This window comes from Lepidochelys kempii, chromosome 19 (genome assembly GCF_965140285.1).
Source record: "Lepidochelys kempii isolate rLepKem1 chromosome 19, rLepKem1.hap1, whole genome shotgun sequence".
In the NCBI taxonomy this organism is placed as follows: domain Eukaryota; kingdom Metazoa; phylum Chordata; order Testudines; family Cheloniidae; genus Lepidochelys; species Lepidochelys kempii.
In genome coordinates, this window is record NC_136398.1 from 10,738,078 (window position 1) to 10,760,784 (window position 22,707).

Here is a 22,707-nt window from a genome sequence, read left to right on the forward strand (position 1 = left end):
CCCGGGCCCAGGTGCACACACGGTGTAGAGGAGGCGAAGGTTAAGTCCATAACTGTCCTCCCAGGACAGCCCAGCTCCCCTCTGCCCGTCCCAGGTGTATGCTCCAGATCCCACCCACCAGAGCGGGGGACTGCCAGCTGCAGGAAACTTGCTCATCAGGCTACCGCGGCGCTGGCAGCTCCCTGGATGTAACGCAGTCCCCGTCGCTCCCACACATGACCCAGACACCCAAGAGTCAAGAACAAGAAAGTGCTTTTATTTACCTCCTCTGCGTGCAATGACTCCATCCCCCCGCAGCGCTGCGTGGCCAGGGGTTGGAGCCTGGAGTCCCACCAGCCTGGCTGGGGCTGCAGCCCGCCCAGGGGAAACGGAGCCAGCGTGGGGAATAACACAACCAGCCCCCTGTGAGAGCAGATTGGGCCTGGGAAGGGGAAAAGGCAGCTGGCAGGCACCAGAGAGATGATCTGGGGAACATCTGGGGGGGCCCTTAGGCCACCCTTAAAGAGGAAACCAGCAGTGGGTTGTGGGTCCCTTGAGATCTCCAGAAGGAACAGCACTAGGAAGCTCACCTGAGCCTAGGGGAGACCTCTCCAGCCCCTGTAGCCTGGGAAAGCCCTTTGTCTGAGGATCAGTCGGCATGACTGAGCAGGGGTTACAAAGATGAAGGCTGGTGAGAAGTTACAGGCCGGGATGGGGCAGAGGGCTCAAGGCATGTGCATGGGAGTGGGGGGAGGTATGTTCCTCCAGCAGACAGAAGGTGAAGGCCCAGTGGACTGCTGACCCCAGGCAAGTGGCTGACCCAGCTTTGCCCCCCTCACCCACTGGAATTATAGCAGGAAATGGGAGCTCGCCAGCCCGGGGCACAGGGCGGGGGAGAAACGAACAATCAAACAGAGCTAGAGCTGTGCCGTGGAGGGTCCGGCGAAGGTGGTTTGAGCCCATCAGCCCCGGGGGTCCATCCATCCAGAGAGGGCAGGGCCAGGAGGGCACCCTGAGCTTTCCAAACAAGGCAGCGACATTAGGTCTTGCTGGGGACTGGCCTGAGCCTGGGATGGAGCGTGTGTGGTCCCGGGGCCAGGCCTCCCCGTGACGAGTCTAATGGACCACATGGCTCCGAGCCGGAGGACCCGGCCTGGCAGTGCTTTGCATAGCTCCATGGCGCCCAGATCTCCTGCCCCAGCAAGCGGCGCTGAAGGAGGGAGAGGGGCGCTGCTGCGAGCAAGCAGGGCAGCCGGAGCACTGACCGCCTCGTCTTCCATTCCTCCTCCCACAGGAAACCACTTCATCGCACCGCCCCGGGGATCAGCCGTCAGATCCTAATGCGGTGGGACAAAGAAGAGAGCTCACCAGCGAGGGCCGAGTCCTACTGCAATCGCTGCCCGCCCCCGGCGCAGCCATTCCCCACCCTGGCGCAGGCTGCTGGCTCAGACAGGCCTGGATGCCCCAGGGGCTTGGCAGCGCAAGGAACCCTTCACAACCAGGTCGCTGGTTCAATCCCAGCCCAGGGAGGCAGCTCTCAGCAGAGGATCCTCCTCTGTCCCTAAACCAGGGCCAGCACCATCCCGCTGTCGATCTGGCCCCAAGAGGGTAATGTAGTTAGATGGGCAAATAAACCATGGGTGGGGGACGGACAGACAGACACAGGGCTGCTTGTAGGGAAACAGGCCAATTATGCACAGCCCAGGGACATGGCTCCTTGCTTCCCACGGGCAGATTGTACTGGCCACCCCCGTCCTTGTCCTTGAAAACCCAAACGTTCTCAGCCTCTCCCCGGCCCCTTAGGACCTAATGCACACGGCGGGTGCTGGAGATGGTCTCCCAGAGACCCTTCTATCAGAGAGCCTGACACGATAGCAGGGGCGTGGGCGCACGCCGGCCTCAAGGGCCCTTCGCACGCCTGGAGGACAAAGCTGGACAGGCATCCATTTGCCCTCGCAGCCTGGCGGGGCAGGGGAACCAGATACCTGCTACGGCAGCACCGGCCCATGCCCGGCAGGTCAGCCCAGTTTGCCCGGGCCCGTGTAACTCTGCCAAGCGATTTCCACACCTTGAGCTGTCCTCAACCTCCCGCCCCTGCGCTGGGATCCACCCAGCAATAAAGAGCCACCCTGGAGAAATCAAACCGTGCAGCTTTAATTCCGCCCCCGCGCTCACAAGGCTTCGGCCCACTGCACACAGCATGCCCCCAGCCGCCCCCCAGGGACCCACACGGCAACACAACGGCACAGCAAGAGCACGCGGACGGCTGGGGGGGAGCGGGCAGAGGGAGGGGTACAGGCCCTGTTAACCATCCCACCTTCCCCTCACAACGGCTGCGTTGGGGAAGGGGGGACAAAGCGATACCGGCAGACATGCTGCTGGCCCGGGGGGGGGGTGGCGGGGTGGGGGCGGTCAGAGCCGTCTGCTGCTAAGCTACCTTGAGCAGAGCCACGGTACATCCAGATAGATGCTGCCATCCAGACAGAACGGGGAGCTGCTGGGGATGCCAGTGGCCAGGAGCACCCTGTATTTTAGAGATGGCCCCACAGCGAGCCAGCATAGCATCACCTGCCCTGCCACCAGGGGGCGGGGGGATGAACAAAAATCCTCCTCGGGATTCAGCAATCAAGTGAGAAATTCAGGGACAGGATTATTTGGAAATTGCTCCGGGGGGGGGCTCAGGAAGAGGACACGAGGGGCAGGCATCTCACTGCCTCCCCGACGAGCCCCGGCAGCAGGAATTGCCGGAGGGAGAGCTCCTAAGACCCGCTCTGAGCTGCACGCAGTTTTCACACAGCTGGGGGTGGCGGATGAGCTCGGGGATAATGCACCGGGCTGGGGTTCAGGGAGACCTAGATTCGATTTCTGATTGTGCCATCGAGTCCATGCGGCACGCAGTTCAGGCCAGATTTTCAAGAGCCCAGCGCGCGAGGCGCTGACCTCATTGGAAGAGTCTGGCTGATGGGCGTGCAGGGAATCAGTTCCCTCTCTGTAAAACTGGGATAATCCTTCCTCTCCCTCTTGAAGACAGTCAACCTCTTGGGGCGGGGTCTGTGTCTCACTCTCCTCTGTACAGCCCCTGGCACTGGGGGGCCTGATCGTATTCGGGTCTTCTAGGCGCTACAGTGCTAAGAGAACAGACCCTGCCTGCTCCGTTCAGCGTACTTGGGAGTGCAGGGGGAAGGGCCGCGCAGAATTGCTTCCAGCAGGACACACTCCCCTGCAGATTTCAGAGGCTCTTCTCATTGTTGTATGACCTGCCGCTTCACCCCTGTAACAACGTCTCTGGCATCTTCCAGCCAAGGACCCCACAGCGTTTTACAGGTAGCTATTACTAGTGTACAGCTGGGGAAACTGAGGCACAGAGGTTCTGCAGCGAGCCCAGTGGCAGAGGCAGGAACAGAACCCAGCCCTCCCACTCTAACTCCCCCACTACACCACTCTCTCCCTCACCAGGGCCACGCGAGCACCGGAGAAGCCAATCAGGCGGGGCACAAGCAAAGGCTTTCCACACAGCCTGGCTGCACAAAGCCAAGCTGGAGCCAGACTGAGGACGCTTACGTAGGGAGGAAGGGTTGATTTCCCAGTCCACAAAGGGGGTTGTTTGGGAACTGCTATGACAGCAGAGAGCCTTGCTGTAGCACAAGGGCTGGGGCGGGGGGTAGAGACGGCCAGACGCCAGCCAAGAAAACGCTTGTGACAGCAGTGGGCCGTGGTGGTGGATGGGAACAGGGTAGCATCCCATTAAATAGCTGTGGGGACATTACTCAGCTCCATCCCTTGAGTGGGGCACTCGGCCCTGCCTTTGGGCAAGGAGACAGCATTTTAATACAAGCGAATGGGCTAGCCAAGGCCTGCATGCCCCCTCCGTGCAGCACGCAGCCAGGAAGGGAGCAGGCTGGGCTAACATGCTGCCCTGGAGACACCCCCAGCCCCAGCGACGGGCCGCTCCAAGGAAGGGTGAGGTTTTCTCTTGTTGCGGCCGTGGCCCATTTCCCGTCGCCTTGCTCGCGCACACAGCCACACCTACTGGTTCTCCTCCCTGGCGCCGGGCAGCGTGCAAGGGAAACACAGAGAGAGGGGACAGCCCCTGACATTAGACACAGGCCCAGCTCCCTGCCCAGCGCAAGACTCTACCCTCCATGCTCTCCTATGGGGTGTGAAGGGAGGCAGGGGCCCTACTCCCACAAGAGAGAAAGTCCCCGAGCCGGGACTGGGGCTGAGAGAGGCAGGGCCCCAGGTGAAACGAGGCGAGCATGTGCCCAGGACTTGGGCATGCCCAGAGGTCAGTCCCTGCATGGTGTATGGTACCTTGGGCAGGAGAGTCAGGCCAAGTGGGTTCATCCTGGAAAGGGGAAGGGGGCTCTGGATGGGCTGGCAGGTGGAGGAGCGCATAGGCTAGGGAGCAGCAGAGGAGTGTGGGTGTTGGGGGGCTTGAAGGGGCCCAGCCCAGAGCCTCTGGAGATGCCCTACCCCAGCACGGGGAAAAGAGCGAGCGAGGCCCCATTTCATCCAGCTTCAGTGACTCTGGCCCAGCCTCCCCTCTCGCAAACGGCCACTTCCCAGCTCCGGCCCATCCCCACATGCCCCAGCCAGGCCACAGTCAACATGAGGGTTTAAACAAGGAGGGCTCCGGCTCTGCAGCAGAACGAGCTTTCCTAGGGGCTGAGTCCCTGGATCCTGTGTCTCTGCTGCGAATGGCAGGAGGTGGGGGATGATTCGGGGAGGGGAGAAGCCAGCTGGCAGGCACCAGAGAGATGAACGGGCGACAACAGATGGATGAGGAGGCAGAAAAACAACCAGATGAGAAACACATGGGGGACGAGTCTCCACCAGAGGGAAAGCTGGGGTTTATTGCTCACAGAGCACGCGCGTTGGGGAGACCTGGCCTCTGCAGAGCAGGGAGAGGCAGAGCGGATGCCCCAGTGAGCATAAGGGGGACAGGACAGGGGAAAAGGAGAACACGGAAAGTTTCACAGCAGGGCCTGCATGAGCGTGAACCAGCGATGCACGGCCACGAGCAAGAGAGAGGAGCCTGGATGAGACGCCACACACGGCCACGTGCACGCAGCTGGCGGAGACAGACACGCAAGGGTCTCGCAGCGCCCAGGGGAGCAGGTGCAGAGACCCCAGACGCACACGACTGCCTAGCTGTGGCAGGGGAAAACATGCCCACGGCGGTTCTAGACAGATTGCAGTCAGTGCTTTCTAAACACGGGTGGAAAGATGGGAGCCAGACAGTGCTAAGCCCCCACCCCTCCCCCCGGGACCCGGCTGGATCTAGTAGCTGCCCCGTGTACAGCTATGGGTGGGTCAATATCGAGCCTATGGCACCAGTGGGTCTCCCTCTATGCCCCATCACACACAGCCCACGTGGCAGGGCTCGCCCCCAGCCGCTCCCGGGATCGGAGCTGTCCTCGAGCCCCAGGACCGAGCCTGGCCAAGACAGTGTGTGTGTGGGGGGGAGCTTACAGTGTCTGGTAGGTGCTGTCCTTGGACTTGAGGAACTTGACGATGAAGTAGAAGACGGCCTGGATGCTCAGCACGAGGACGATCCCCCCCACGAAGCTGGCTGAGTTGAAGCCAGGCGGGCGGAACTCGGGGGTGGCCGTCAGCGGGGGGCCGGCTGTCGTCCCTGGGGGGGGAAGCAGCAAGGGCATTACTGGGGCCTGGCGCCACGCGCACCCCCCTGCAACGCCACGCTCCTTCTCCCGGCATGCCACCTGCTCCCTAGTTACTGGCCACCTGAGCAGGCTTCTGGGCCCTTGGGGCCCCGAGCCCAGATAATAGGGATGCTGTCCTTGGTGCTGAAGGCAAGACCTCTCTCCTGCCCCTGGCTAAGCAGGGCTTCCCTAGGCAGTGACGGAGGGAAAGGGCCAGGAGGAAGAGATGGGAGATGCCCTAGGCTCTGGAACAGGCTCACCTAAAGCTCTCCAGGAACCAGGAGGGGCATTCCACCTGGAGAGAACACTGCCTTCTCTGCCAACGCCCCAGCATGGTGCCAGGGGGACCGGGCCATCAGAGATGAAGCTGAGGTCCTGGTTGTTTGGGACGAGGGTCATTCCAGATCCCATGGCACTTCCCCCATTCTCTTTGGCCAGCAGCATCTCTTCTTCCCCACCCCACCAGTGCTGCAGTGTACGAGTGGGCAGCTGCCTCCCCCCCAGAGGTGGCTGCATTCCAGCACAGCCCGCATGCTCGGATTCCTCTCGTGATCTAATCTCCCAAGCCCAGATGGCTTCTCAGGCACCGAAGCTGATGGTGACGCAGCAGCTGGTTGACTGGCGAGGAAGAACTAGACCCGTCTGGCGGCAGATGTGAGAGGAAGGGGCAGAAACACAGAGCAGCGGCGTTCTGCAGCCTGATATGTTTTATAACAGAGTGAAATGCAAAGGGTCGGGGGTACGCTGCAGGTCCCCCATGCACACTACAGACTCCAGAGGGGTCACTGGAAGGAGACTGTTTACGGAATGGAGTTTAACCCTTTCAGTGCTCTCGCTCTGCCAGCCCGTTCCTCTGTCCACAGCACCTGCTGCAGCAGAGAGTTTACTGCAGAGCAGAGACTGCGTGAGTGTGAGTGTGTGAGAGCGAACCACCTGCATGCGGAATGGGAGGACTGGGAAGAGAAGCCATCAGCTGCTCTGCTAACGAGAGCGACTGCCCATCAGAGCCTGGGCTGGATCAATAATTCACAAAGCTCCGGGATAAAGTTACTCGTTTTAATTAGCTGAAAGCTCTCTGATTCCTGCTCCTCCTTCCTGGAAAAAGGCTCCTTCCCATAACACTGCCGTCCCGTTCCCCATACTCCCACCTGGTTACCCTCCCCACCCGCCCTAGCAAACAATGAGCCAGGAACTGGAAAGAGTATTTGTGCCCATTGCATGCTGCCTGCCTCCATTTCCCCAGGCAGGTGCAGCTGGATACGGTATCCTCTTCCTATCCCATGCTGCATTGCTACAGCCTGTCTCACAGGTGCTGGGATCCTCTCCACCCAGAGCTCTTACGAGCCCAGGGCTCGGCTGCATTTTAGTGGGGAGTGAAGCAATGCTTGGAGAGTCTCTATGTAAAATCAGAGGGCTCTCTCTCTCACTTGCACACAGGTCTGATTTTTCCGAACGTTTGGGCCCCAAATACACATGCAAAATGAGTGTGCAAGTTGATCAACTTGTGATACTCTGCATGAGCGATGACCTGGTTTGCACGAACAGATCACAGTTAACTGTGCCTATAAGTTAGTATGCGGGTGTCTCACACCCTCTTGTAAAAGAAGTCAGATCCATCGTTCAGACATAATAGGTAGCGCTGGATGCTTCACAAAAGGCACCGCACGCAGCCCGGGGAGCTCGGCAGGTAGAGATGTCAGCCACCCCTGCCTTAGTACATGCTAGGCTTTCACCAAATATTTGGAGATCCCCAAAATGGGGCTCTCCCCTATGTGACAGTGCTCTGATTAATAGAATACTTTGCCTTTGTATAGCACCGGGCATTAACCTAGAAGCACTTCAGGCAGTGATTAGTAACCCTCCAAACTCTCCCTGGGATGGCAGGGAAAGAATGTCATTATTCTCCTTTTCAGTGCAGATGGAGAAACTGAGGCACGGAGCGGGGGAGGGACAGGAGGACTTTGCAGAAGTGTCACAGCCAGCACTGTCAGTGGAACCCAGGAGTCCTGAGGGCCAGGCCTGTGCTTGAATTACAGCACACGCTTCCCTCCCCCTGTTTCTGCAGGAGAAATTCTAGAACGAAGAGACATTCAACTGGCTGTCTGCCGCGGGAAGGAAGAGTGAGTGTTCTCACCAAAACAAACCCTGCCAGACTCCTCCCCGCTGACCCGAGCCTGGTGCAAGAACCACAAATTTGAACTTGCCTCTACTCCAGCCTGCCACTGCTGGTCACCCTAGATCCCCAGCTGGACACTCCCTCCCCAGCCCACCTGGGTGCCACTTGCCTGGCGTGAGGATCTCTGGCTCCTTGGTGGGCGCTCTCCGGGGCTCCTTGGTGGGCGCTCTCCGGGGCTCCTTGGTGGGCGCTCTCCGGGGCTCCTTGGTGGGCGCTCTCCGGGGCTCCTTGGTGGGCGCTCTCCATGCTGAGGGGGCAAGGGTGGCAGAACAAAACAAGGTGCTTAGAGGCCAGAGTTCCTCTCTGGCTCTTACCATGGCTGGGACTGGAGCAGATGGGACTGGAGCTCCCCCACCGTCACTGTTCCTGCCCCGTTCCCTACAGCGTCCCCTGCTGGGAGCGGCTGGGTCTCATGTAGCTGGGGACATCAATTGGCCGTCAGACATATCAAGTTCCCCAACGGGTTGAGCCCATGGAACTGCGCCTTCTTCTCCCAGGACAGGCAGCCCTGCTTATACCCTATGCATGCAATTAGCTGCAGGCAGGGGCTCCTGCACACATTTAGTCAGAGGTGTTTACAGGATCCTGGAAGCAGCTAGGACAGGAGTAGCTAGCTGCTGCCTTGATAGCCAGTGCTCCTGCCACGTTCTCCACAGCGCCTCCTGCAGGGAGAGGCCGGGGCTGGTCTCACAGCTGCCGCTCCTGCAGCGGAGTGTGGGTTCTCTTACACAAAAGCAGATGATAAACAGCAGCAATACCAGGCACTTACATTGAGACCATCAGCTCGCACAGCGCCTTGCAAAGAAGGGGGAATATCATCCCCATTTGACAGATGGGAATATAAATAGCACCTGAGCCAGGGACAGAATACAGGTCTGCCGAGGCCTGGTGCTGCACTCCACCCATGGCCTGTGCGGCTGCGTTCACCCCGGGAAGTTACCTGGACACGTAGCTGTGACATTGTAGATGGAGCATGTCTCCTTGGTGGCTTCTCCCTTCCCAATGCAGTCCCCAGGCCCTGAAGGAAAGAGGAAAAAACTTCCACAAAACTCCCCTGAGCAAACCTGCCCTCTAGAAAACCCTGCCATTCCCCCCCGCGAGGAGGGCTCTGAGTGGGGGAGGCCTGGCTGGCGTGGGGAGACAATGAGCGAGACTGTGTGGTCAGCCTGGTAAGCCACACACGAGCACTGGGGAAGCAGAGTCTAAGGACTCAAAAGTCCAAACCTGCCCAAATGAGCATACGGGCTTTGAGTTTGACATGTCCCGACTTTGCCTCAGCAGCCTCTGCTCCCCCAGGCCCTGCCCAGCATCACGCCCAGAGCTTGTGCGGACGGCATCACGCTTGGAACACGATCTCCCGCGGGGATGCGTTCCTGAATGGCGTTTCTTGGACGACCGGCAAACCTCTCCCCCCATCGGATCCATGCAGCTTTCATCAGGGCCCGTGGTTTGTACCGACAATTCCCCCAGGAGCTGTAAGTCCTGGGAGAGCCCCATCGTAGGCTGAAACAGGGACTGGCTCTCACCCTTGGGGATATTTCAGTTCCTGGAGGGTGGAAGAACAGCAAGGAGATCACATCTCCCATTGTTTTGTCCCTATAAGTGGCTCTCTCCAGCATTAGACACCTAACCACAAATTCCAGCCTATTTGGGATCCACAGACCCCCAGATCGATGGGATCCCGTGGAACTCAAGTCACAACCCTGGCGTCAGCTCAGCTGCATGAGCTCCATCCCCTTTGGAAAGCCAGTTGTTATTTTATCATTTCAGCTATGGACCCTTACATAGCTTCACTCCAGACCCCAGTAACCTGGCAGAAGCCCATCCCAGCACATGGCTGCTGGATGAAGATGGCTGGACCAACAGGCAGCTGGACCTAGCATGGCACACCAGAAACCCATTCCTGGAGAGCAAGAGGCAGCCTACTGGCTTGTCAGCCACGCAGACAAGCTGTTCAGATGCCACTTCTAGAGCAAGAGGTCATGGTTGACTTGCAAGCAGAGCAGAATCTGAGGCATCTCACCCCAGAAATGGCTGCATGTTACCAGCAGGTGACGTGATCTCCAAATAGACAGACTCTGGTTACTTTAGTTAAAGTCACCAAAGGAGCCTGGGCTTCCCAAAAGAGTTTAAACAAAGTGGCAGGTATTTTTAAGCTACTGGGTTTTCTGCAGGTCCATGTGCTTGGGCTGATGGGTCGGCTTCTTCTTGCCGCACATTCTTCTGTCTCAGTTATCTGCCCCACCCATTGGGAAGTGGAGGATTTTCGATTCCATTATCTCTGCTTCTCCCTCCCCCCGCACTCCCGACGACATCAGTTGTTATTGAAGGTAGCAGCAGAAGCATCCAGAGCCCCCTCCCAAAGCAACAGGACACCCACCCAGAAAACAAAGATGCCGTGTGCTGTTCTGTTCAGGGCTGGCTGGGCCCTGGGCTTTAAAGCACCAGGGGGAGATTTGAAAGAGACAGACTCCCACAGCAAAGACCTAGTGTCTTCCATGGGTCACAGAGCAGGGACTTTGCAAAGACTCCAGCTTGGAGAGCTCATGCAACACTGCATAGCGGGACAGAAGCAAGAGAATGAATTACACGGATGAGCAGGAAAGATCCTCACGCAGTCGCCAGTCTGTCACTTTTCCTCACTCGGCTCTGAAAGGGACAACCCAACTCCCCTTGCCCAGCTGGGCCTGATCCCCTCGGTGCCCCCGGCAGAGCAATGGGACAGCGGGCGTGGCAAGTGGCTCTGCTGGCCACAGCGCGCATAGGGTGGGCCGGGGCGTACACACCAGAACAGCGAGCGGAGTTTGTTCTTTGCTCACTGGGGGAACTGGGCTGCCCGGCCACCGGAGCTTAATTTGTGCCTGGGGTTGGCAGGGCTCAGCCCCAGCCTCTCGGTGGCACGCAAGGCCATGCTGGGCAGAGGATGCCAGGGTTACCGCTGGAGCCCCGGCACTTCTGCCTTTGCAAATTAAGCACCGCCAGCCACGGCAGACTGAGCTAGCAACCCACCAGCCCTGCACCGGCCACCAGGTGGCGCTGCTGCTGTTGGCCGGCGGTGGGGCTGGAGGGGTGAGGCCTAGAGCCAGAGGTCTTTGCAGGGGGTGGGAAGACAGGCTGCACCCGCCAGTAGAAGCAGCTGGGGGCGGGTGGCACTCGATACCGGGGAGCGTGATTCACGGGGCCGTGGGAGGCGATGGCTTAGGACAGGGTGGGAGGATAATGGGATTTTTGGCAGGTGAATGTGTGGGGGATGCTGGGTAATTTGGGGGGTGATGATGTGACTGGGGAGGGGCCCCCCACTAATGACTCTTGGTCCCCCGTCCCCACCCTTAATCAGACCACAGTAGGCCAGCTGTTGCCTCTCCGCTGGGTTTAGCGGCTCCCTGCGGGCTGGCTCCTCACTGTACCACAGAGGCTTTTGCGGCGGGCGGCTGGGCCTGACCTCAGTCTGGCTTTCGAGCAGGGCGCTGCAAGGGAAGAGGTGGCCAGACTAGCAGCCAGGGAAGCCAGGCCTCAGCTCACAGAACCAGCCGGGGCCCCTCCGCGTCCTCCGTCTATCCCGCAAGGAGGAGAACGCTGCTTTCACCAGGGTGGTCACCTCCACTAGAGGGCTGAGCTGGGGTGGGGTGTGGGTTCCCCAGCATCCCCCATCGAGACCAGCGTCCAGAGACAGGGAGATTTCTCCAAGATGGTTTCCATAGGGAAGCAGGACATGACTAGGTGGACAGTGAAGAAACCTTCCGTCACTGAATCACTTAGAAAGCTTGAAATTCAGCTGTCAAAGGGCAGCAAACTCCCCACCGCCCTGCCAACATGAGAGGAAGCAGCTCAGCCTAATCCCCCACCTGGCTAGCAGCGCCGAATACAACCAGCAGCGCCCTGTCCGGCCCGGGGACAAACCCGCCCCAACAGAGAGCGAGCGAACGCAGGCCCCTGCCGGGAAAGGCAGTCAGGAAATCTGTCCTGAAACCATTCGCAGTGGAACCCTCTCCCGATACCCCGGTGACAGCCCGATACCCCGGTGACAGGCGCAGCATCCGACCCATCACGGACACTGGCGTCGGGAGAGAGCACGTGGCCTGACCACAGTAAAAGTGCCCACCCATTTGGGCACCCGCAGAGAGGGCCGGTCTTTCCAAGCCCTCAGTGTGACCCTTACAGATGGGTTTTCTGAGCCCTCGTGAAAACCAGACCCCAGTTGTGGGTGCGTAGACTCTAGCTCAAAGGGAACAGGGCCCACTAACACTTAAGACACTGGTACTTTCCAGGCCACCAGCAGAACAATCCTAGGGCCTGTTTCTAGCCATTTCCTGGGCCCAGGGTGGGTCTGAGAACCGTGCCAAGGATTCGCCCTACACGGAGGGTTTGGGAGAAGGCTTTAAGATCCCTGCTGACGGTGGAAGCTGTGCTGATGTTTGAACACAACCGGATACCTCCTGGCCAGCAGGACCCATGGGGCCAGGCTGCAAAGGGTTAACACAGGAGAACTCGAGGTGCTCCCCCACCGTACCTGGCTCCTCCAAGGCTCCGCAGTGCATCCACACGCAGCCTGTGATGTTCCGGGAAGCGTCTCCTTCAATGCACCTCTCACAGGGCTCCAGCTGTTTGCACTCTCCTGCCAAAACCAAGAGGACGCCAGATGTCAGGTCACAGCAAGCAGCCGGGTAACTAGCCCGCCCCGCCGTCTTTCTGCTTGGAGGACGGGGCACGGAGCCATGAGACGTCAAGGTTGAAGGGCACCTCGGAACTGCTAAGTGAAGCCTTCACAGACACAGAACAGTCCCCAGCCCCCTCGGTTCTGACCTGACCGGGGGCCTTCTCGGGAGCCTGGCCAGCATCCCCCATGGGCGACTTGGTACCATGGCCTCTGAGCGACACTCAGACCCAGCAAGCCACGGCCCCGGCGAGTGTCTGGAGAGTCAAGACATTCCAGCCCTTGCCCCCTCTTGGAAGTTAGGTGGATTAGAGTCTAAGGATTAGACCCAAGAGAGGTAGAGTTTTGTGGTCTGAGCACGGGATAGAGTCAGAGCTCTCCAAAGCCTATGCCTCCCTGTCCTCAGGCACGTCACTTCAGTACCTAAATACCTTTGAAAATCTGGGCCTCCGTTTCTCCATCTCTGAAAGTAGGACATTCATTTTCACATACCTCACCTGGCTGTGGCCCTGAGCTACAGGTGTCCCGCACTGAATGCCCTCCCCAGAGAAGCAGAGAACACCCCAGTGCTTTACATGGAGCGACAGCCATGCCTTGCGCTGACCTAGCCCTTTTAGTCACAGATCTCAAAGCACAAATACACAGAGCTGGGCTAATGGCTGATTTGTTTGGATCCAAGCCAGTTCTGAAAAAACTCACTTCAGGATGAACTGACCGAGGGGTTTTTGAATTTTCAGTGAATTGAAGACCTCCATTTCGGGCTGTTCCAGAGCAGGGCCTTGGCCCTGGGTTCCCTAAATCTCCGGTGACTGCCCAAAGCACCGGGCTAAGGGCCATAAGGGTCTGTGGGGCCGTGGCTGGATCACCTCCTCCTCCGGTTGTTTTTGTGAATGGCCCAAACTATTTGGGTCAACTTCCCTGTGCTACCCCTGGGCAGTTCCCTCCAGAGGCTGGGGCACTGGGACAACCCTGCAGCACTCCTCACCTGCACCCAGCTCTGGGTGGAGCCACGTTGACCTCGCAGGATTCCTGTAACCAGCCCCACATTCTGGGGCTGCTGTCCTAGGGCGACAGCCTGCTTCCTCCGGCCTCCTGCCTAATTCACTGGCAAAGCCTGATCATGGGAGAGCCAAGGATTCGCTGCCACAATGGGTCCCAATCCTGAAATCAGTGACTGAGAATGCTCAGCACATCCCAGGAGGCAATCGGCACTTGAGAGGATTGGACCCATAAAAACTATCTGGGGTGGAGCATTCACAGTTAAAGGCTGGTCTCCTGGCTAATGCCTTGCACCTGGACTCAGGAGAGCTGGGTTTATTGCCAGTTGGGTGACCCTGGGCAAGTCACTGAAATAGCTCCATACCTCAGTTTCCCTACCTGTAAAATGGGGGTCATTCCTTTGCCTTGTCTACTTAGATTGTAAACTCTTTTGGGCAGGGACTGTCCAGATCCCGGTCCACACAGCCCCCAGCCCCAGGGAGCCCTGATCTCCCTTCAGGTCACTAGAAATAATGATACAAGTAGCAGCCTTCATGCTCCGTGGCTATTCCCCCAAACTGGGCCTGCTTGCTAATGGCCAGATACTTGCTAACGGCTAGGGTCCATTCTAGAGAGAGAAGCTCTCGGTGGAAAGTCCAACCAGAACCTGGGTGTCAGCACAGGATAAAAATCAGAGCGCATCCTAGCTCCCAGCAGCATGAGCCTAGCGGTCCCCAGTGTTTGCCTCCCAGAACTGCAGCCAGGCTGGGCTTTTTTCTAACAGGGGTTTGCCCCCTGCCCTGGCCCTTGCTGGCTTAAAAACACAGCCTCCCCCTCCCCCACCCGGATAGGCGTTAGCAAGTCCAACCACTATCACCGGTGGGATCCCACTGTGCCTGCCCCCCACATTTACTCATCACCACCCCAACATTTTAAAAAATAGCCCAGGGGAAAGTAAAGTGAGTCACCCAGGTATCGAACGGGCATCTCGTTTTTATTTTCGGAGAACTCTGTTGCCCCTGCGTTATTTGTTCGAAATGGAAGCAAAGTTAGCCAATAAGGAGGGGATAGAGGGGAGGCTGCGCGATCTAGTGGTTAGAACAGGCCCTTTGGTGTCACGACAGCAGGATTCCTCCCCAAAGCCCACGTAGGCCTGGGCTGAACTTGAAGCACAGGAGTCGAGGGGGCTACTCGTGCAGCGGAAGGCACGCGGGCGTTGGTCACTGTTTGTACAGGAAAGGTTCATTGGCTCCGGGCACCCCAGGCTCTGGGTGTCCAACTTGTGCCCTCGAGAGCCTGTTGTTCAGAGGGACGGAGTGCCCGCCGGCCTTGCTGATAACAGCCGGCGTTGGGGGCACTCAGCACTGTCATGAATCAGGCCCCAGATCACAAGTTGAGCACCCAAAATTAGCAATTACCTTGGAAAAACCTAGGCACCCATCCCACAGTGAGCTCCACTCAGGTAAATCCCAGCACACCCATGGAGGTCACTGCCAGTTTGGGGCCCTGGAGGACCTTAACCTGTGTGCCTCGGTTTACCCCCTTGGGAGGGATGCCCACCCTTGGAAAAGCTGGACTGAGACACATTACAGGAGCAAAAAGGATGATTTCGGGACAGCTAACGAGCAGCTTAGGGTCTGAGTTGAAACAAAGGGTCCTCCAAACCAGCTGGCCATTAACCACTAGGCGGAGCCTGACTCACAGGCCATTCCTGCTATTGCAAACCATGAAAAGAGAAAAGAAAATAATTAGGCAATTACCTTCCTGCATTAAGTTAAAAGCTGAGCCACACATTGCCATGGATACAGTGTTTTGGTGCTAACACTCCTCTTTGCCTAGCAGTTAAAGAGCTGTACAGTAACCAATGGGAAAGCAGGACTTTGTTCTCAGGGTTTCAGGCAGGTTTAGAATTTAAGTTATTTTTATCCTGCCAGGCACAGACACACAGAATCAGACATTTTGCTGAATGCCGCCTATTCCGATGCTTTACACTGGGAATCGGGCAGCTGGAGGGAAAAAACAACACACAGATTGTTGCTAAGCCCTGGTGAGAGGTGGATTCAGATTCTAGAGCACCAGAAAGTCCCAGCTGCAGAAAGGTGAGCGAATCTGCAAGCGCTCGTCCCAGACTGGCAGGCAATCAGCTGAGCTGGAGAGCTCGGTGAGGAATGATTTAGGTCTCTTGTGGGCCATCCCCCCACCCCCGAGCTAGAAATCCCCCCCGAGCTAGAAATCTCTCCCAAGCATTTCATGTGGGAAATTAAACAAGAGCGGGATTTGCATGGTGAGAACACAGAGCTCACGCGAGTCCCCAAGGAGGCAGGGAAACACAGGTGCACAGTTTAAGCTGGAAGTTACAGCAAGGAAATTGACCCTGCACAAATCGGTTCCAATCCCCTAAAGAGAGAACCCCGCAAACTGAGGGCCAGATTTTGAGCTCAGGTCATACCCCCATTTGGGAACATTGTCCATTGTCTGCCCCAGTGCTGGGAGCTTAGCACAAGGGCTGCTCTGGGCACCAGCCACAGATCTGCTCTGAGCAGGGTCACAGGATAGTGGCGGGTGGCCGGTCATGGGTTACCACTGGCCTGGAACTGGTCAGTGGAGGAATGGGTCACAGAACCAGGCGAACGCAGCCCCAGCCATGCAGTCCAGGGGGTTTCTCTGCCTTACCAATGGAAGTGAGAACAGCAGCTGATCACAAGCCCCAGGCTGGAATTGCTGCCCTGCAAAGGGCTCCCCTGAACCCCAGGACTTGGGAGGAGCCTGAGCCTGGACCCAGCAGCGTCCCCAGTGGTAGGAGACCCAGGAGGGCTCAGCCAGGTCACCTGGGATTGGGGGGAGGGGGGGAGTTGTTTTGAAAACAAACTCAGCGCTGTCCTGCCAAGCTGCACAGGGCTTGGGGGGAGAAGGGGGCAGAGACCCTCGTGCTCTGAGCTTCCATTTTCAACAAACCCAGACTGTGGCTCCAGCCTGGGAGCGGGGTCCCTGCTGGAGGGGTCACCCCGGGGGGAGGGGGACTCCCGGGGGGGCACCCCGGTCCCTCTGCGTTCCCCAGAGGCGCTGGAGCTGGGGAGGGGGAGAAGCTGCCACCTACCTGCCCAGCCGAGAGGCAGCCAGGGCGCGCAAAGCAGCGCGCAGCAGAGCGCAGCCCGCCGCGCCCAGGTGCGGGGCGCACCCATGTCTCCGGGGGGCAGGAGCGAGTCCCCGGCTCCGGCGGTTCGTCACTTTCGGGGGAGCGAGCGGGGCGCCCGGGAAGCAGCCGGAGCGGAGCGAGCTTATGCGCGCAGGGGCGGGGAGCTAGCAGCCAGCGTCCCGGCCGGGGGCGGAGGAATAGCCAGGTGCGGCCCCACCCAAAACCACGGGCTCCTTCGGGTGCTGCCCCTGTCGACCCCGTGGGGGCGCAGCTGCTTCTCCAGATAAGCCCCCATCTTAGCCAAAGGAGGGCACCCCCCCGAGATGCGACCTCCCCATATCCAGGGCAGAGGCCGGGGTCAGAAGCTCCCCCAGGTGCACACAAGCCCTTTCTCTACCTGCTAACAGAAATCCCACGGCTCCTCCCCAAATAGCCCTCCCTTTCCCCAGGAATCTACCCCCCTTTGGGCAGGGAGGTCAAAGGTCTTGGCCAAGGGGCAACTGTGGGTGCCCAGTTTGCACCATGACTAGCGCCCAGTGAACCTTCGCCAGCAAGTTCCAAAAACATGCACCAACATTTGCTAAATTCCTGGATTTCCTCATTTAGGCTGGAGTGCTGAGCCCTGGCACCAGGGTGGAGAGCTCCGGGCTGCGGGTGCAGGTTGGCAGCTGAGCTCCTTTAAGAATCGGGCCTTCAGTGTCACCGTGTGCACTGAGTCCCTTGGGGAAATGTCACCTCTTCTCTAAGGGCCTACCCGGGAGCGTCTGAAAAGCTAGCCCGTTGGCCCGGGCTCGTTCGCACAGCTGCCGGGGGCGGGGGCTGCACTCAGGCACACAAACAGAGTGGCCGGGATGGACAGGGCCTAAGTCAGGACGTTCACAAAGTTCCTTTGAACATGTTTGCAATGCTGCTTGCTGTTTGCATTGTGCGCTGTGCTTGCTATTTATTGCGCCAACCGTCAGCCACTTGCAGCTCACTAAAATGAGTCCTGACGGGGAACCTGAGGTGTGCAAAGAAGGGTGCAGGTCTGGAAACAAAATCCAAACTTATTTGCAAATGCTGCTGCCCAGTCGGCCAGAGGGGAGCCTCCATGAAACCTGCAGGGGAGGGTCCTAATTCTCCCCTACCCTGCAAAGCAGCTGTACATGTGTGTAAAGCTACCAGACCAGAACAGCAGCACATCTGAGCTCACTTTGTACGGGAGTAAATGACACCAACGCACCGTCAACCCATGGAACTCAATGCCGGGGGTGTTGTGAAGGCCAAAAGTGTAACTGGGGCTCAAAACAGAATTAGGTACATTCATGGAGGATAGGTCCATCAATGGCTATTAATTAACCAAGATGGTCAGGGATGCAGCCCCCTGCTCTGGATGTTCCTAAGCCTTTGACTGCCAGAAGCTCTGAGTGGGCAACAGGGGATAAGAATGACCCTACTGGGTCAGACCGAAGGTCCATCTAGGTCCATCTAGCCCAGTATCAGCTGTAGCTCACGAAAGCTTGTGCTCAAATAAATTGGTTAGTCTCTAAGGTGCCACAAGTCCTCCTTTTCTTTTTGTCTTCCAACAGTGGCCAATGCCAGGTGCCCCAGAGGGAATGAACAGAACAGGGAATCATCAAGTGATCCATCTCCTGTCACCCATTCCCAGATTCTGGCAAACAGACTCAGGACACCCTCCCTGCCCATCCTGGCTAATTGCCATTGATGGACCTATCCTCCAGGAACATATCTAGATCTTTTTTGAATCCTCTTATGGTCTTGGCCTTCACAACATCCTCTAGCTAAGAGTTCCACAAGTTGACTGTGCATTGTGTGAAGAAATACTTCCTTCTGTTTGTTTTAAACCTGCTGCCTATTCATTTCATTGGGTGACCCCTAGTTTTTGTGTTATGAGAAGGAGTGAATAACACTTCCATATTTACTTTCTCCATACCAGTCATGATTTTATAGACCTCTATCATATCGCCCCTTAGCCATCTCTTTTCCAAGCTGAAAAGTCCCAGTCTTATTAATCTTTCCTCACACAGCAGCCATTCCAGACCCCTAATCATTTTTGTTGCCCTTTTCTGACCTTTTCCCTTTTTTGAGATGGGGCGACCACATCTGCACGCAGTATTGAAGATGCGGGTGCACCATGGATTTATATAGAGGCAATATGATATTTTCTGTCTTATTATCTTTCCCTTTCTTAATGATTCCCAATATTCTGTTTGCTTTTCTGACAGCCGCTGCCCATTGAGTGGATGTTTTCACACAACTCTCCCCAATGACTCCAAGATCTTTCTTGAGTGGTAACAGCTCATTTAGATCCCATCATTTTGTACATACAGTTGGGATTTTGTTTTCCAATGGGCATTACTTTGCATTTATCAACATCTGCCATTTTGTTGCCCAGTCACCCAGTTTTGTGAGGTCCCTCTGTAGCTCTTCACGGTCTGCTTTGGACTTAACAGTCTTGAGTAGCTTGGTATCATCTCCATCTGGGATGGATCACTTGATAATTCCCTGTTCTGTCCAGTCCCTCTGACGCACCTGGCATTGGCTACTGTCCAAAGACAGACCAGCTAGTTGTATGCTCAGGTTAGAAAGCAGCATTCCCAAATGAGGGTCCCCTCCTCCATGCTGCCGACTGACCCCCGCCATTCAAAAATCCTGAGTCAGGCCCCCAAATTACAAGATTTGCTTAAAAATCATTAGATTTGACATAATAATAAAAGTTGGATTCTTTTTATTTGCCTTCTGGTTTTCAGCATTTTGACACTTTGCTCAGCAACCATGAGAGCGAGAAACTTAATTTCTTTTTGTGAAACCTGAAATTCTCATGTAATCAGCTGACTCGGGGAGCTGGGGCTCTAAGAAAAACCTGGAATATCTGAAGACTTCCAATAAAATTGCAAGAGCTGGCCACGCGGATCACCCATGGAACTCACTCCGTGTGATGGGCTGTCTGTTCTAGTCAGTCAGGCATGGTGGATATGAGAGGAAGGATAGCCCACTGGTTAAATCACTAGCCTGTACCTTTGAGACTGGTCCAATTCCCAGCTCCAACACAGACCTCCTCTGTGACTTTGGCCACCTCACTTAGCTTCTCTGTGCCTCAGTTTCCCATCTGTACAATGGGAGTCAAAGCACTGCCCTGCCTCATGGGGCATAGCGAGGCTAAATACACTAAAGCCTGTGAGGATCTCAGATGCTACGGTAACAGGGGGCCAGATAAGAACCAGAGACAGATTCATTTAGCCCAGTCGCTCTCTCAGACTCGTGTGTGTCATTTCATACCTGGGAAAATGCCAAAGTCGCTCCTAACGTTTCTGTGGGAGGTGCCCGTTCCCCAGCACCGCAGGCTTGCTCAGCCTTACTCTTGCCAACGATCCAGTGGAACATCTGCAACATCCTTAGTTGCATTTGCTGTCCAAACCAGCTGCTGTATAATTTTATATATGGTGCTTAAAGTGAATATGGGGGGGGGGGTGCGGCAGGCCTCAGAGACCTGGCCAAACCCCCCAACACTTAGATCAACCCAGGTCACGGCGGGGCACACTTTAATAACTGTCTCACTTTAATCACTGCTGCTCCCGGGTTATGACAGACCCTCCCTTTTGGCCAGCAGTCCGGTAAGGGCTTGACCCAAGTCCAAGGGAAGCCACTGCATGTTGGATCAGGCCCTAAACGAAAAAGCTCCCCTCTTCTGCTGTCTTACAAAGCCACCCAGCTCTTTCTGTGTCTCTGGCTGGGCTGAGCGGCATACGCGTTTGCCCACGGTGCTGTCAGCACAACACCCGTAGGACACGCCCCACAGTTCTGCCACCCTCGGGGGGCCGCTTCGCTGAGCACAGAGTTGCCCATTGGACAGCACAGAAAAGTTTAAAAGAAGGAAAGGATGAAAAACTGAGCCCTACCAATCCTGGGTCTTGTGACTGGCTCTGTGTAACCTTAGCTCTGAACACCGCCTCCTGGTCCAGCTGGAGATTACAGCCAGTCGTTCAATCCAAACTCCCCCACACCCTGGTTTATGCAGCAGGAGGGGTGAGATTTTTTTTAAAATGCCCAATATTTCCCTAAAGCTTCCAGATCAGCTGTAACCCTGCCCCTTTCTCCAGACTCAGGGGGACAATAGGGCTTCTCATTATACTGTCGCATCCGGAGGACCTGAAGGAAGGAGAGATCACACAGGCTTTTAAAGGCCCGACAACCCTCTGCTGCAGACCCCTCACATTGCAGTGGCTGTGTGCCCTAGAACAGGCAGGATCCCCAGCCCACTTTACCTTTCGCTTTCTATAACCTCAGTCCTTCTTGAAGCATGCCTAGCAGGTGGGCAGGGGAAACCCATTGCAATGGTACACGACGCTAAAGCAGGAATGGAGCATTGCCAACTCTCACCTTTTTTGGTGTCTTCCTGAAAGCCTCGGCTCCTGGAGTCACGGATTAGGCAAGAATCTCAGCTCTCCTTGAACAAAAAAAAAAAAGGAAATAGGTAGCCGCTGGTTGCAAGGAAAGCATAAAAATGTGACCCCTAAAGGCTGAAAACCCAGAAGTCAAAGAGAAAGAATGCAAAATGCACTGTGGGTTTTTTTAATCTCATATTTTTTGGAGGCCAGGCTCATAATTTGTGCACGGGTGGGGTTGTCAAATACTGGAATGCCAAATTCCACCTCTGCAGATGTAAGAGTCTAGGGAAAGGGCCCGTTTAAATAGCAAATAGGATACAGGATCATTGATTTACAAAGAATGACCCCAGGAGCCGCATGGATAAAAGGAGCAGCTTTTCCGTGATATGATGTTGCCTTGACCCCGCTACAATTTATCACAGCACCCTGGTTAATCATAGACTGTGAGGCAATTTATTTGAGTTCTATTTCTGTTCTGAAGTTCTACATTTTGTGCTGTTCAAATGTCACTCTATGTACACACCACACACACAGAGAGACACACACCCCTCTTTTATACGTTCTTGATTAAGGAAGACACATAAGGGGAGACAATAAAATGAAGCTGGAGATTTGCCAAAGCTGGCTCGCAGATTTAGCCACTGAAATCCGGGGGAAAGGTATTGCTAAATTTCCCTTTGAAAATCACAACTGAATATTTCAGGATGTAAATTAAACAAAGAAACAAACTTAAGTTTTACTGGAATGCCTGATGTGCAACAACAGTCACATGGATTCCCCCCCCACACACACACACACACATCCACATCCCAAATGTTCCTCTTTGGGGTGAGAACAAGGGAAGGGTCAGGCCAAAGAGTAATTGTGTGGATGATGAAGGTCTGATCCTGCTTGTCACATGATGCAGCGGGCAGGCAGAGCTGTAGGAAAGAGATCTCTGTGAAGGGTGCAGAGTGGCTAGCTGCGCATGCTGGGGGGCTAGTGTTTGGCAGCTAGCAGCCTGCATTCCTGAGGGCCTCGAACCCCGGCCTCGTTCTCCAGTGCTGCGCTACGTGGCTCCCATTCCCCAGCCGACGCTTTCGACTGAGCTCTCTGCTCAGCCCTGACTACAAGTTCCTGCAGCTGGGAATAATGACACCTCCCGAGGTGGACACTGGACGATAAGAAAGCACCCAAGTAAGCGAGCAGCGTGTGAAGGGTTAACATTCCCCGGGACAGAGCCACTCCAGCAAGAAACCGCCCAGGGGTTCCTCAAGCAAAAGCTGAAAAAGACTCTGTGGCAGGATCTGATCCAAACCCGATGGAGTCCATGGAGCCTCCCAGTCACTTCAATGGGCCTGAGGTCAGACCCAAAGCGTCCTATTTGAGCAAGTGGCTGGTGTGTCGTTGTGGGTCCGGTTTCCCCTTGGCAGTCGCCTGCTGGTGCTACTTTACAGGCCTCACCCTGCTTAGCTTTCCATAGCCACTGCCACATTCAAATCAGCTCAGCTCTCCTCTGGCAAACCCACGCGAACGGAGGATTTGCCAGGGCTGCCGTCCCAGCTCCATCTAACGCAGCAGAGTGGGAGTTTAATGTATTTCCACCTGGCTGTATGACGAAGCAGTCAAGTCACTTGGAAATCCTACGAACTCTTGTGCAGATGGCAGGTTGGAAAGTTAGGTCCTGAGCCTACAACTGGGTCCGTGCTGATCGAAGTCAATGGGACAGCAGCACACCCGCACTGGGGTCTGCT

The 22,707-nt window shown here is 56.4% G+C and overlaps 1 protein-coding gene across 2 annotated transcripts; it reads right to left on the bottom strand.

Annotated features, from left to right (window-relative positions):
* Positions 1-234: 234 nt before the first annotated feature.
* On the bottom strand, positions 235-16,754 carry CD164L2 (CD164 molecule like 2). Of its 2 annotated transcripts, none has more exons than XM_073317711.1 (6): positions 16,548-16,753; positions 12,329-12,433; positions 8,759-8,836; positions 7,928-8,065; positions 5,452-5,614; positions 235-1,316 (listed from the first exon to the last, which is right to left on the bottom strand). In XM_073317711.1, the coding sequence occupies exons 1-6, from the start codon at positions 16,630-16,632 to the stop codon at positions 1,310-1,312; spliced, it is 576 nt and encodes a 191-aa protein (XP_073173812.1). In that variant the 5' UTR covers positions 16,633-16,753; the 3' UTR covers positions 235-1,309. The 2 variants fall into 2 exon arrangements, with proteins under 2 accessions (XP_073173812.1, XP_073173811.1); XM_073317710.1 differs by lacking the exon at positions 235-1,316 and adding an exon at positions 2,112-4,021 and having other exon boundaries at positions 16,548-16,754.
* Positions 16,755-22,707: the final 5,953 nt, after the last annotated feature.

Bases quoted from the DNA above. Each gene is read 5' to 3' on its own strand.
- CD164L2 (XM_073317710.1), bottom strand. From the start codon at position 16,632: ATGGGTGCGCCCCGCACCTGGGCGCGGCGGGCTGCGCTCTGCTGCGCG. The intron at 12,434-16,547 runs GTAGGTGGCAGC...TGGTTTTGGCAG, and splicing joins GCTGCCTCTCGGCTGGGCAG to GAGAGTGCAAACAGCTGGAG. The intron at 5,615-7,927 runs GCAAGTGGCACC...TTCCCCCCCCAG, and splicing joins GCCAGAGATCCTCACGCCAG to GGACGACAGCCGGCCCCCCG.